Consider the following 12,816-nt stretch of genomic DNA (forward strand, 5'->3'; position numbering starts at 1 on the left):
AACACATCTAATCAGGGAGGTGAAAGACAGCTATAAGAAGAACTGTAAAACACTGCTGAAATAAATCACAGATGACACAAATGGAAACATATTTTATGATAATGGATAGGAATACTCAATATCATTACAATGGCCATACTGCCCCAAACAATGTACAGAGTGAACACTATTCCTATGAAACTACCAATATCATTTGCCACAGAACTAGAAAAAAAGCATTCTAAAATTCATATGGAACCAAAAGGAGCCTAAAGAGCCAAAGCAATCCTAAGCAAAAAGAGAAAAGCTGGAGGCATCTCATTACCTGACTTCAAACTACACTACAAAGCTACAGTAACCAAAATAGCATTGTATTGGTACAAAAACATAGATCAATGAAACAGAATACCAAATCCAGAAATAAAGCCAAACACCTACAGCCATTTGATCTTTGACAAAGTCAACAAAAATAAGCAGTGGGAAAAGGACTCCCTATTCAATAAATGGTGTTGGGTTAGCTGGCCAGCCATATGCAGAAGAATGAAACTAGACCCTTACCTTTCACCATATATAAAAATCAAAGATGGATTAATGATTTAAATATAAGACCTCAAACTATAAGAATCCTAGAAGAAACCTAGGAAACACTATTTTGGACATGGGCCTTGGGAAAGAATTTATGACTAAGCCCTCAACAGTAAATAGACAACCTATATAATATGAGAAGAATATTTGCAAACTATGCATCTGACAAAGGTCTAATATCCAGGATCTATAGGGAACTTAAACAACTGAATGGGCAAAAGCTAAATAAACCCATTTAAAAATGGTCAAAACACGTGAACAAACACTTCTCAAAAGAAAACATGCAAGTGGACAACAAACATGAAAAAATGCTTACCATCACTAATCATAACAGAAATGCAAATCAAAACCACTGTGAATATAAGATCTCACACCAGTCAGAAGGGCTATCATTAAAAAGTCAGAAAAATAAGGTATGTGGGAGCCCTGGGCAAGATGGCCGAATAGGAACAGCTCTGGTCTACAGCTCCCAGTGAGATCAATGCAGAAGGCGGGTGATTTCCGCATTTCCAACTGAGGTACCTGGTTCATCTCATTGGGACTGGTTGGACAGTAGGCGCAGGCCAAGGAGGGTGAGTTGAAGCAGGGTAGGGCGTTGCCTCTTCTGGGAAGCCCAAAGGGTTGGGGAACTCCCTCTCCTAGCCAAGGGAAGCCATGCACTGCAGCTCAGATACCGTGCTTTTCCCATGCTCTTCACAACCCACAGACAAGGAGATTCCCTCCGGTGCCTATGCCACCAGGGCCTTGGGTTTCCAGCACAAATCTGGGTGGCCGTTTGGGCAGACACTGAGCTAGCTGTAGTTTTTTTTTTTTTTTTTCATACTCCAGTGGTGCCTGGAACACCAGTGAGAGAGAACAGCTCACTTTCTGGAAAGCGGGCTGAAGCCAGGGAGCCAAGTGGTCTGGCTTGGCGGGTCCCACCCCCAAAGAGCCCTGCAAGCTAAGATCCATAGGCTTGAAATTCTTGCTGCCCGCTCAGCAGTCTGAGATCGATCTGGGACACTTGAGCCGAAATAATGAGTTATTTATGACAAAGCCGTAGCCAATATCATACTGAATGGGCAAAAACTTGAAGCATTCCCTTTGAAAACTGGCACAAGACAGGGATGCCCTCTCTCACCATTCCTATTCAACATAGTGTTGGAAATTCTGGCCAGGGCAATCAGGCAGGAGAAAGAAATTAAGGGTATTCAATTAGGAAAAGAGAAAGTCAAACTGTCCCTGTTTGCAGATGACATGATTGTCTATTTAGAAAACCCCATTGTCTCAGCCCCAAATCTCCTTAAGCTGATAAGCAACTTCAGCAAAGTCTCAGCATACAAAATCAATGTGCAAAAATCACAAGCATTCCTATACACCAATAACAGACAGAGAGCCAAATTATGAGTGAACTCCCATTCACAATTGCTTCAAAGAGAATAAAATATCTAGGAATCCAACTTACAAGGGATGTGAAGACCTCTTCAAGGAGAACTACAAACCACTGCTCAATGAAATAAAAGAGGACATAAACAAATGGAAGAATATTCCATGCTCATGGATAGGAAAAATCAATATAGTGAAAATGGCCATATTGCGCAAGGTAATTTATATATTCAATTCCATCCCCATTAAGCTACCAATGACTTTCTTCACAGAATTGGAAAAAACTACTTTAAAGTTCATATGGAACCAAAAAAAAGCCCGCATTGCCAAGACAATCCTAAGCCAAAAGAATAAAGCTGGAGGCATCATGCTACCTGACTTCAAACTCTACTACAAGGCTACAGTAACCAAAACAGCATGGTACTGGTACCAAAACAGAGATATAGACTAATGGAACTGAACCGAGCCCTCAGAAATAATACCACGCATCTACAACCATCTGATCTTTGACAAACCTGACAAAAACAAGAAATGGGGAAAGGATTCCCTAGTTAATAAATAGTGCTGGGAAAACTGGCTAGCCATTATGTAGAAAGCTAAAATCGGATCCCTTCCTTACACCTTATACAAAAATTAATTCAAGATGGATTAGAGACTTAAATGTTAGACCTACATCCATAAAAACCCTAGAAGAAAACCTAGGTAATATCACTCAGGACATAGGCATGGGCAAGGACTTCATGTCTAAAACACCAAAAGCAATGGCAACAAAAGCCGAAATTGACAATTGGGATCTAATTAAACTAAAGAGCCTCTGCAGAGCAAAAGAAACTACCATCAGAGTGAAGAGGCAACCTACAGAATGGGAGAAAAATTTTGCAATCTACTCATCTGACAAAGGGCTAATATCCAGAATCTACAAAGAACTCAAACAAATGTACAAGGAAAAAACAAACAACTCAATCAAAAAGTGGGTGAAGGATATGAAAAGACACTTCTCAAAAGACATTTATGCAGCCAACAGACACACGAAAAAATGCTCGTCATCACTGGCCATCAAAGAAATGCAAATCAAAACCACAATGAGATACCATCTCACACTAGTCAGAATGGCGATCATTAAAAAGTCAGGAAGCAACAGGTGGAAAGGATGTGGAGAAATAGGAAAACTTTTACACTGTTGGTGGGACTGTAAACTAGTTCAACCATTGTGGAAAACAGTGTGGTGATTCCTCGAGGATCTAGAAGTAGAGATACCATTTCACCCAGCCATCCCATTACTGGGTATATACCCAAAGGATTATAAATGATGCTGCTATAAAGACACATGCACACGTATGTGTACTGCGGCACTATTCACGATAGCAAAGACTTGGAACCAATCCAAATGTCCATCAATGACAGACTGGATTAAGAAAATGTGGCACATATACACCATGGAATACTATGCGGCCATAAAAAAGGATGAGCTCTTATCTTTTGTAGGGACATGGATGCAGCTGGGAACCATCATTCTCAGCAAACTATCACAAGAACAGAAAACCAAATACTGCATGTTCTCACTCATAGGTGGGAACTGAACAATGAGAACACTTGGACACAGGAAGGGGAGCATCACACACCGGGGCCTGTTGTGGGGTGGGGGGAGGGGGAGAGATAGCATTAGGAGAAATACCTAATGTAAATGACGAGTTAATGGGTGCAGCACACCAACATGGCACATGTATACATATGTAACAAACCTGCACTTTGTGCACATGTACTCTAGACCTTAAATAATAAAAAAAAAAACAATAAAAAATAAGATGTAAAAATGATGATGAAGAGATCTGTTATTACTGGTTAAAAATATGCATTAATCATAACTTCTTATCCATCTGTTAACTATTCTTCTTAGGAATTAGAGACAGAATAAGCATTAGCTAGACCTGAAAAAAAGAGGTATAATAATAATAATAAAATACGTGCCAGGTGCAGTGGCTCATGTCTGTAATCCCAGCACTTTCAGAGGCCAATGTGGGAGAATCGCTTGAGTTCATGAATTTGAGACTAGCCTGGGCAGCATGGTGAGTCCCTATCTCTGCAAAAAATACAAAAATTAACTGGACGTTGTGGCACACACCGGTAGTTCCAGCTACTTGGGAAGTTGAGGTGGGAGGATCAATTGACCCCAGGAGGTTGAGATTGCAGTGAGCCATGATGGCACAACTGCACTCAAGCCTGGGTGGCAGAGCGAGACTCTGTCTCAAAACAAACAAAAAACAGATACTAGCGAGGCTGTGGAGAAAAGGGAATGCTCATACACTGTTGGTGGGAATGTAAATTAGCTCAGCCACTTTGGAAGGCAGTTTGGAGATTTCTTGAAGAAATTAAAACAGAACTACCATTCAACCCAGTAATTCCACTATTGGGTATATATCCAAAAGAAAATAAATCATTCTACAAAAAGATACATGCGTTCATGTTCATCGCAGCATAATTCACAATAGCAAAGACATGGAATCAACCTAAGTGTTCATCAACGGTGGACTGGATAAGGAAAATGTGGTGTATATACAGCATGTAAGAGTATGCAGCCATAAAAATCCCTGAAATCATGTCTTCATGGCAACATGCATGTAAGTAGAGGCCATTATCCCAAGCAAATTAACACAGAAACAGAAAACCAAATACTGCATGTTCTCACTTACAAGTGGGAGGTAAACACTGGCTACTCAAGGACACAAAGATGGCAACAATAGAAACTGGGGACTATTACAGCAGGGAAGGAGCAGGGAAAGGGTTGAAAAACTACGTATTGGATGCTATACTCTGTATCTGGGTAACAGGATCAACCATACTCTAAGCCTCAGCTTCATGAAATATATCCAGGTAACAAACCTGCACATGTACCCTGGAATCTAAAACAAAAATGGAAATTATCAAAAAAAAACCAAAACAGAAATTAAATTGTGAAGGAGATTGAGTATCAAAGGACCTTTTCTGTTAGTGTCAAATTTAGTTTCTTGGAAACAATTTTTAAATAGCTAAGAGCGTCAACAGAAAACTGTAGGCTACAGGAAAAGAACTGCTTCACACTTCCTGAATCTTCTCAAACTTGGTATCTGCATATCAATGACTTTAGATTTTATTTTTATGTTGCTGTTACTTTTGCTAAGGAAGTATGATGGTATACATAGATACTGTCTATTCTATTTTTAAAAAATCTAGGAAAATACATTAAGATCTGTTTATTATTACTATTAGTGGTTTCTTGTGTATGTGTTGGTTTGACAAGTAGAGGTTGTTTTCTAACCAAAAACATAACACAAAAGAAAGATTTAGTACAGGATTACCTGTGCAAACAGCTGGGACAAAAACACAGGGAGACAAATGAAAATTTAAGCTACTCATGTTTATTAACTGATTTACATTTGACAAAACAAAGATAGGTGCACAAAGAGCTGTCTGACAAAGTCAAATCCCAGGTATCGAACAATAGTATTCCCCTGGCTGCCCTAGTTGCCCACTCTGCGGGGGATGTGCTTTGCCATGCCACCACTCGGTTATCACACTGCGCTGCTGTTGGGCTGCATGTGGAGTACAGGTCTGCATGCATCTGACATCAGAGAAGTGGCCCACTCAACACTAACAGCCCCAGTTCGAGATGTCGCAAGTCGATGTTAGTAACCACCAAGTACTAATTCTGTACTAAAATGGTCAGAAAAGATAACAAGCTTTGAGTACTGTGTAAAATTATACCTTTTATCGAGAATAGGCTCTTGTAAGCTGCCTTGTAACTTATTTCCTCTCTTGCCAAACTCTATCCATTTATGTCAAATCAAGAACATACACCACAAAATTTTCTAAAAAAGTACTTTAACAATGGTCATTAACTTCTCCCTAAGGACCCGTGCCTAAGGTTATTTACATAAGATTTGGGATCTTCATAATTTAGGAGAACTTTAAATTCTGAGCTCAGGAAGATACTTTTCCTACTAGATAATAGGACACTCAGAAATACCTGAGGTATAATCACTGAAAACCTTCTTAAAGGAAAAAAAAAAAAAAAGAAGATTGAGGTTTCCTATACTGGCATGAAAGTATACATACAATTTTTATCAAAGAAAAAACTAAAATGTGAATAGTACCAAAACATAACAGATAAATTGGGAGGAACCAGCTATTAGGCTCCAATTCTTCTTACTATATTTTGCAGAAAATGCTAGTATTATAGAGATTATCAGGATATACCAAAAATGATTTTAGGTAGAAACTTCAAAAAACAGCAAAACCCAGTTTTAAGACAGGATTCATTTCTAGAGACATTACACATCAGTATACAATTAAGGTGTTTCCGGTGGAACATCAACATCAGTGTACTTTAAAAAAATCTAAGTCTGGTTCTTTTTAATCAGATGTCCTTATTTGGCTGCTAACACACCCCCACCACCCTGCCTTCAAAATGATCATTTAGTCATTAATTATAAAAAAGTATACAAATTATACTCAGTACAGAGCACGGCAAAATCTAGTTCAATTTATAGCTTTATGTAATACACATAAATCGGACAATTTAACTTTGTACTACTCTCTGGCCCTACAGTTTCCTACTTCCTGATGTTTCTTGGAAACTGTAACTGTTCAGGCAACAGAAACACTAATTACTTTCTTAGGGAACAAATAAAAAATTTTAAGAATTGGCTAAAGTAAGCACCCCAGAGTCACTCTATGAAACACAAATTCAAATGGTATTTTTAAAAAGTGAATTGGAATATGTGGGAAATTTAAACAGCAGGGATTCTTCTATTTAATGCCTGCCCCATTCAGGGACACTTATATTCACATATAAACCTGCTGGAATCCTTTCTGAATGTGTACGCTCTATTGACCTCAGCACAACTGAGTGAAGGGGAACGAAAGGGAGAGACCATCTTCATCCTTTGTTTTTGCAGAATTTATTTAGAAAAATTTTATTAAGAGATTCTAAAAAGTAATAAGAAACGAACACATTTTTACCACTGCATTCATGTTGGCTTTTTTGAGCACATAGCTCTAAGTGGGGGGGTGGCGGGGATGCCTCAAAAGGGGAGAGGAAGGACTCTCCTTGGCCTGGGAATAGGTGTGCCTACGGGAACCACAGGAGCAAGAGTCAAGAGTTCTTCAGAAAATAGCCTTTAAGTCAGGACAAAGGAACAATACATTGGCAAATTAAGCACCAAAAAGATTAAGTAATTTACTTGCCATTTTCATAAACAAAATAATTAGTCCACTGTCTCATCTTTTCTGTATCATGTCTTTTGTATAAAGACATTTCTTTCTGAGCTGCGTGTTGTCTAGACAAAGCCACGTCATCTGATGAGCAGCAGACTTTGCTCAGCAACATTGAGAAAAAACAGATCTACTTCTTTCCATTTCTTAGCCTGTGTCAACTGCTGAATGCTGAAACCTAACCCCAGAGCCTCACTTTGCCATTTCATACAGTTTGAATTAAAAAAAAAAAAAGAACCTTAGAGAAAAAGAAAAAGCTTTGACTCCCCCATTAAAAAGTTTATTCTCTAATTCTATAAATATCAAGAAGGCAGATGTGTTTTATTTTATTTGACATTAGGAAAAAAAAAACACAATCTCAAAGCAAGCACCTGGGTTTTACTTCAGTTTATAATAATTTAATGTGCCTGAGAATTTTTGTGCAAATACATGTCATCTTTCATTAAAAATATGCATAGCGCACTTTGGAAAAAGTTGGTTTAGTTGCAACCAACTTTTCTCACAAAAAATTTTACATATATAAATATAAAACATTCCCTAATTCCTATTGATTGCACTTCTGGCTTAACCCCTTCCAGCCTCCAAGGAATTTTTAAAAACATGCAATTAAGTTTGTATTCCTTGGCTACTGCACTTATTCAGAAGAAATATTCTAAAAACAAGTTTTCTTGGTTCCAATTTACTCACATTTTGCTTCTTAAAAGTAAATCCCTCCCATGCTCTACCCAGTTTTTTTTTTTTTTTTTTTGGAGGTTGTATAAAAATACAAATTTAAAAAATGAACTTTTATTAATCATAAATACAAAATAATTGAGTGGTATTTGGGCTCCCAGGGGCTCAAAGGCCTGAAAACAGAAAGGAAAATAGGAGTCTCCACCTATGATTCAATGAAAAAGATGAAACTCCTAATTTTGCTAATGCTGCGAGCATATCATTTAATGGATGTATAATTTAACCAGATATTAACAGGGGAAACATATAAGCCATCTCACTATTGTCTCAGTAATAGACTGAGCTTACCCCACCAACCCTTCAGAATGGCTTTCTGTAAGCAATAAAGCTACTCCTTTTCTCTTCCCATCCTTCTAACCTGGGTTCTCTCTGCTTTATGCTTACCAGAAGTAAATGTGCCAGGAAGTTCAGTATCTCTGTATGTTTTAGTATTACTAAATTTATTTTTATTCACTTTTTATTTTCAAGACAAGAAAACTCAACTGAAGGAGTATATTAAACCTTTCTTTCCTGCCTCTGAACACTCATGGCCCATTCATTTATACTTTCAATTTGCCCGACTTCCTCCATTAGGGCTCATCCCAATTTTATTTCCATTCCTCCATTCCCCCTTTCACATTCACAACCCTTGTGCAACATTCCTTTTCTCTCAAGTCAGACCAGACTACATGTTTCAGTGCGTATCTATCCCTCATGTGCTAATTTGTATAAGAGGTCAGTTAACTGCTGAACCTCAGTCCTCCTTCAGGACACCCATTTTGGGTGAGGATGTGCAAACTGGGGCAGCAAAGCTACCCATTATGACTGGGAGACTCTGATTCCTCCTTAGTCCACCTAATAAACTGCTACCTGAATTTAAATAAACAGCAGAATCTGGTTTTTGAAGACCAATTTCTGCCTCCTGGCATCTTCCATTCTCTTGGGCACCAGGGTTCTTGACCACTCTGGCTATCCCCAGTCTCTTCAGCCTGTCCACTAAATTCATCTTCAACTGGCCAACATCAGGAGGGTTCCGGGAGGGTCTCAAGCCATACATCTCCTGGAGAAATGTCTCAGCTGGTCGAGAGGCCAAAAAATTTTCAGAGAGATGCACTCGAGGCTCAAAGGGCAAAGGAGAAGGGCAAGGTGAGTGAGATGGTGAATTTGGTGGTGTGGAAGGGATAGCCAGGGATTTAGGGAGAGGCTGGAGGGGGTTCTCTGAAATTGGGCTGTGGTACACTTTGGCAGAGATGCCTCGTTCTTGTAGAAGTTTGGCCAAGCTCATGGTGCTACTGAAGGTTGTAGTGGAATCTCGTCGGTTGGTGATGGACTCACCAATGCTGAGTCTATAGGACAAGGCAGGAGAATTCACAGCCGTGTTGGATGAACTGCTACCACTACTTCCACAGGATAATGAAGGGAACCCAGAGCTTAAAAAAACAGTAAGTGGGAGACAGTGTTTAAGAATAAAAAGCAAGCCCCAAGCTGGCATTTAAAGTAATTATAGTAGTTATCCTTGGTAAATATAAAGTAACAGGCAACAAACACATCTGTAACTGTATGCTGTGGAACAGATCTGGGAAATGAAAATTTGACATGATACTTGAATGATTAATTATTTGTAATTTGTAACTTAGTAATTAACTTATTAAAAGATATTTTCAGTAGGATACGAAAGGTATTGCTGTACTCTTAGATAACTTTACTCTTAAATTTTAACTCTAAAATGTACATCTGTAGAAATACAATTAAATTTTATGACAGAAAGCAAAGAAATTTGAAGATTAAGGAAAGTAATCTTTAGAATGTTTATTTATATATCCATTCCATAAAGTGAGATACATTGAGACAATAATCCATAACAGTTTACCAACTTTTAAAAAAATTAAACATGAAATGCTCTTCTAGGAGAAGTTTCCTTCTTTTTAATCTTTTAATTTTATTTTATTGTGAAATAATAAACTTCTAATTGTTAAATTTTATTTTCTCAAGAAATGTTAATTTCAAACAATGATAATATAAAAATATCCATAGAATGAATTTTTCTCAACCTTGACTTGAAACATGTGTTTTTAGGAAATTAAAAATAACTAATAGCTTCAACATCTATTCAGTAATACTTCTTCAGCATTACTTCAGTATTCAGTAATACTACTGAACATATAGAAGTGAAGGTAAGCTTGTGCAGAGGACTGGCCCTGTAAATCTTGCAGTTTGGCTAACTCCGGGTATATAGCCCCAGCTGCGTTATTTATTAGTTGTCTGCCCTAGGACCAGTGACCTCAACCTTCCATGCCTCAGTTTACTTTACACAATACATACTCAGTTGCCCTGCCCACTTTTATAATAATCAAATGAGAAAATTCTTATTTTATGCTTAGTCAAAAAGAAAAACTAACCAATCATGTACTTAAGGAAACGGTAATGGAATGGAGATGGTACTTCTTTAGCCAATTTCCCCGCAAAACAAATGTTACCAGTGTTTAATAGATCAACTTTCACTTCAACACAAAATACTCAATACATTAAACATCAGGATATCAAAAATTTTAAAGATTATGAACAAAACACAAGCTTACAATTAACAAACTTTCTAAAGCACCAACTTGTATAGAAGCAGCAAAATTCAAGTAAGTTTGACTCCGTAGTCAAACCAGTCCAACTAAAAGCCTCTGATCCGGAATAGTCTATATATTGTATTCCCAGTCTCTAATCTCCCTATTTCTACTAGACTCTAGAACTGTCTGTCCTTACCCAAATTGTACACTTCATATAATGGCATCAACCTGTATTAAGAGTCTCCTCAAGAACCAATTTTGTAAAACTTGTTATCTTGATGACTATAAGAACAATGTAGAAAAAAATGCAGATTTTTTTTTGTTACAGACTTTATTGGGATCTTTAGTGGATATCATCCAAATGCTTCCCTAAATAATTCGTTTCTATTTTATAGACATGGTGAATCATAATCTTATTTCCCTCCACACTTGCAGCTAGAAAGTTAAGACTCAAATACGTGGCTAACCTTAGCAAGCTAACATGGCTAACATAAGACTTTATGGTACAATTTGCACACTAGATTTATTCTTTTACCCATTTTATATCCTTACTCTTGATTCCCCTTTGCAACATCTTTTTTTTCTACTTCTAGTTAACATTATTCTTTAATGAATTTAAAGTAATTATGGTAGTTATCCTTGGTAAATATAAAGGGACAGGCAACAAACACATCAGTAACTGTGCACTGTTACACGTTCTACATATCTTTAAAAGCCACCTTAGACCCTTTTGGGAATTGTTAGGATGGAAATGGCATCAATATGGCTTAATAAGGGACTACATATTGGAATATTCAAGTTTTAGCCTACGTAGTAAATAATTTGGCCTTGCCCAGAGAGGTCTGGCCTTTGCCCTCCGCTCCTTGGAGGCAATCTATGTCACAATAGGAGTGTCTTTGGCTAGAGTGGAGGCTGATCACACTAAATCTTAGGGTGGGCCAGGCCACACCCAACAGTCTTAGGGTGAGGAATGGCCATGCCAAAAAGACCAACCATGTGATTTAGGGTAGGGCTTTTGAGTCATGCAGTATCAGTTGGCCAGAAGGCTGAGTTCAACTCTGTTGAACTGAGTTCAGTCAATCATACCTACACAACAAAGCCTCAATACAGACAGACTGTAAACACTAATACTTGGGTGAACTTACCTGGTTGGTAATATTCTGTGTGTACCGTCACATATCAATACTAGGAGAGTAATGAATCCTAAGGACACATGTAGAATCCTCTAAGACTCTGCCCTATGCCTTTCTTCCTTTGGACAATTTTAACCTGTATTCTTCCCTTGTAATACAGTAGCCAGAAGTATAACAACTTGCTGTGAGTTCTGTGAGATCTTCTAGCAAATTACTGAACCTGAAAGTGGTTTTGGGAACCCTCTGCACTTGTAGGTGTTGTCAGAAGTGAAGGTGAGCTTGTGCAGAGGACGGGCCCTGTAAATCTTGCAGTTTGGCTAACTCTGGGTATATAGCCCCAGCTGGGTTATTTATTAGTTGCCTGCCCTAGAACCAGTGACCTCAACCTTCCATGCCTCAGTTTACTTTACACAATACATACTCAGTTGCCCTGCCCACTTTTATAATAATCAAATTAGAAAATGCAATGTGAAAATATTCTAAAGACACATTATCACAGAACATTAATTAACATTCTAGAAATTAAAATGAAGGTAATTTTTAAAAGAAATTCATGAAAATATAGCTGAGGAAAGAAGTGAGGCCCCAGATTTCCCAGGCACTCTTACCTGGGGGTAACCTGAGTGATGTCAGAGGGATGTAATATTCTACAGGTGGTGAAAGTGAATGTTGAGTTTGTGCATGACAGGCACTTTCCTGGATTGGCGGTTGCAACTGAAATAGATTTTTAGGGAGCAAATACAAGATGGAAAGACTAGATTAATAATGTAAAAAGCTCATCATTATTTATTAATAATATAGCATTTATCAAGTACCTTTTGTACTAAAAATCCCCAAATCTGGAAATGAAATAAATATACATAAAGATTGTACTAGTATTAACTGGTTAGTATATAGGTGAATCCAATACTTTAAAACTGTAAAGCAAAAGGCATAAACAAAGCTTAGAAATGAGAAAAGAAAACTGAAAAAATACATTAAAAAAATCAAGATCTAGTTATCCAAGTGATTCAGTCAAATTTAACTACTCTGGTGGTTCTCAAAGTGTGGTCTGAAGACTCTGTGGGAGTCTACAGGTCAAAGCTACTTTCACAGTAATGTTAAGACAGAGGCCTTTTCTTTGTGACTGGGTTTACATTTGCACTGCTGGTGCAAAAGCAATGGAAGGCAAAACTCCTAGCTCCTCAGCACAAATCAAGGCAATATCACCAAGTTGTCCTAGTCTTCTTAATTGT

At 37.8% G+C, this 12,816-nt stretch overlaps 1 protein-coding gene across 4 annotated transcripts in view; it reads right to left on the bottom strand.

The window, feature by feature from the left end:
* Positions 1 to 5,302: 5,302 nt before the first annotated feature.
* The window catches only part of TRAK2 (trafficking kinesin protein 2), a 77,310-nt gene continuing 69,796 nt past the window's right edge, over positions 5,303 to 12,816 (bottom strand). For all 4 annotated transcript variants that reach the window (XM_003907806.4, XM_017946782.3, XM_017946783.3 and 1 more), the window contains 2 exons: positions 12,190 to 12,295; positions 5,303 to 9,320 (listed from right to left, as the gene is read on the bottom strand). In XM_003907806.4, the coding sequence (XP_003907855.1) occupies positions 8,645 to 9,320; positions 12,190 to 12,295 (782 nt within the window). In that variant the 3' untranslated portion in view covers positions 5,303 to 8,644. The remainder of the gene's footprint in view (positions 9,321 to 12,189; positions 12,296 to 12,816) is intronic.

The sequence above is a fragment of the Papio anubis genome, chromosome 10 (assembly GCF_008728515.1).
Source record: "Papio anubis isolate 15944 chromosome 10, Panubis1.0, whole genome shotgun sequence".
NCBI lineage: Eukaryota > Metazoa > Chordata > Mammalia > Primates > Cercopithecidae > Papio > Papio anubis.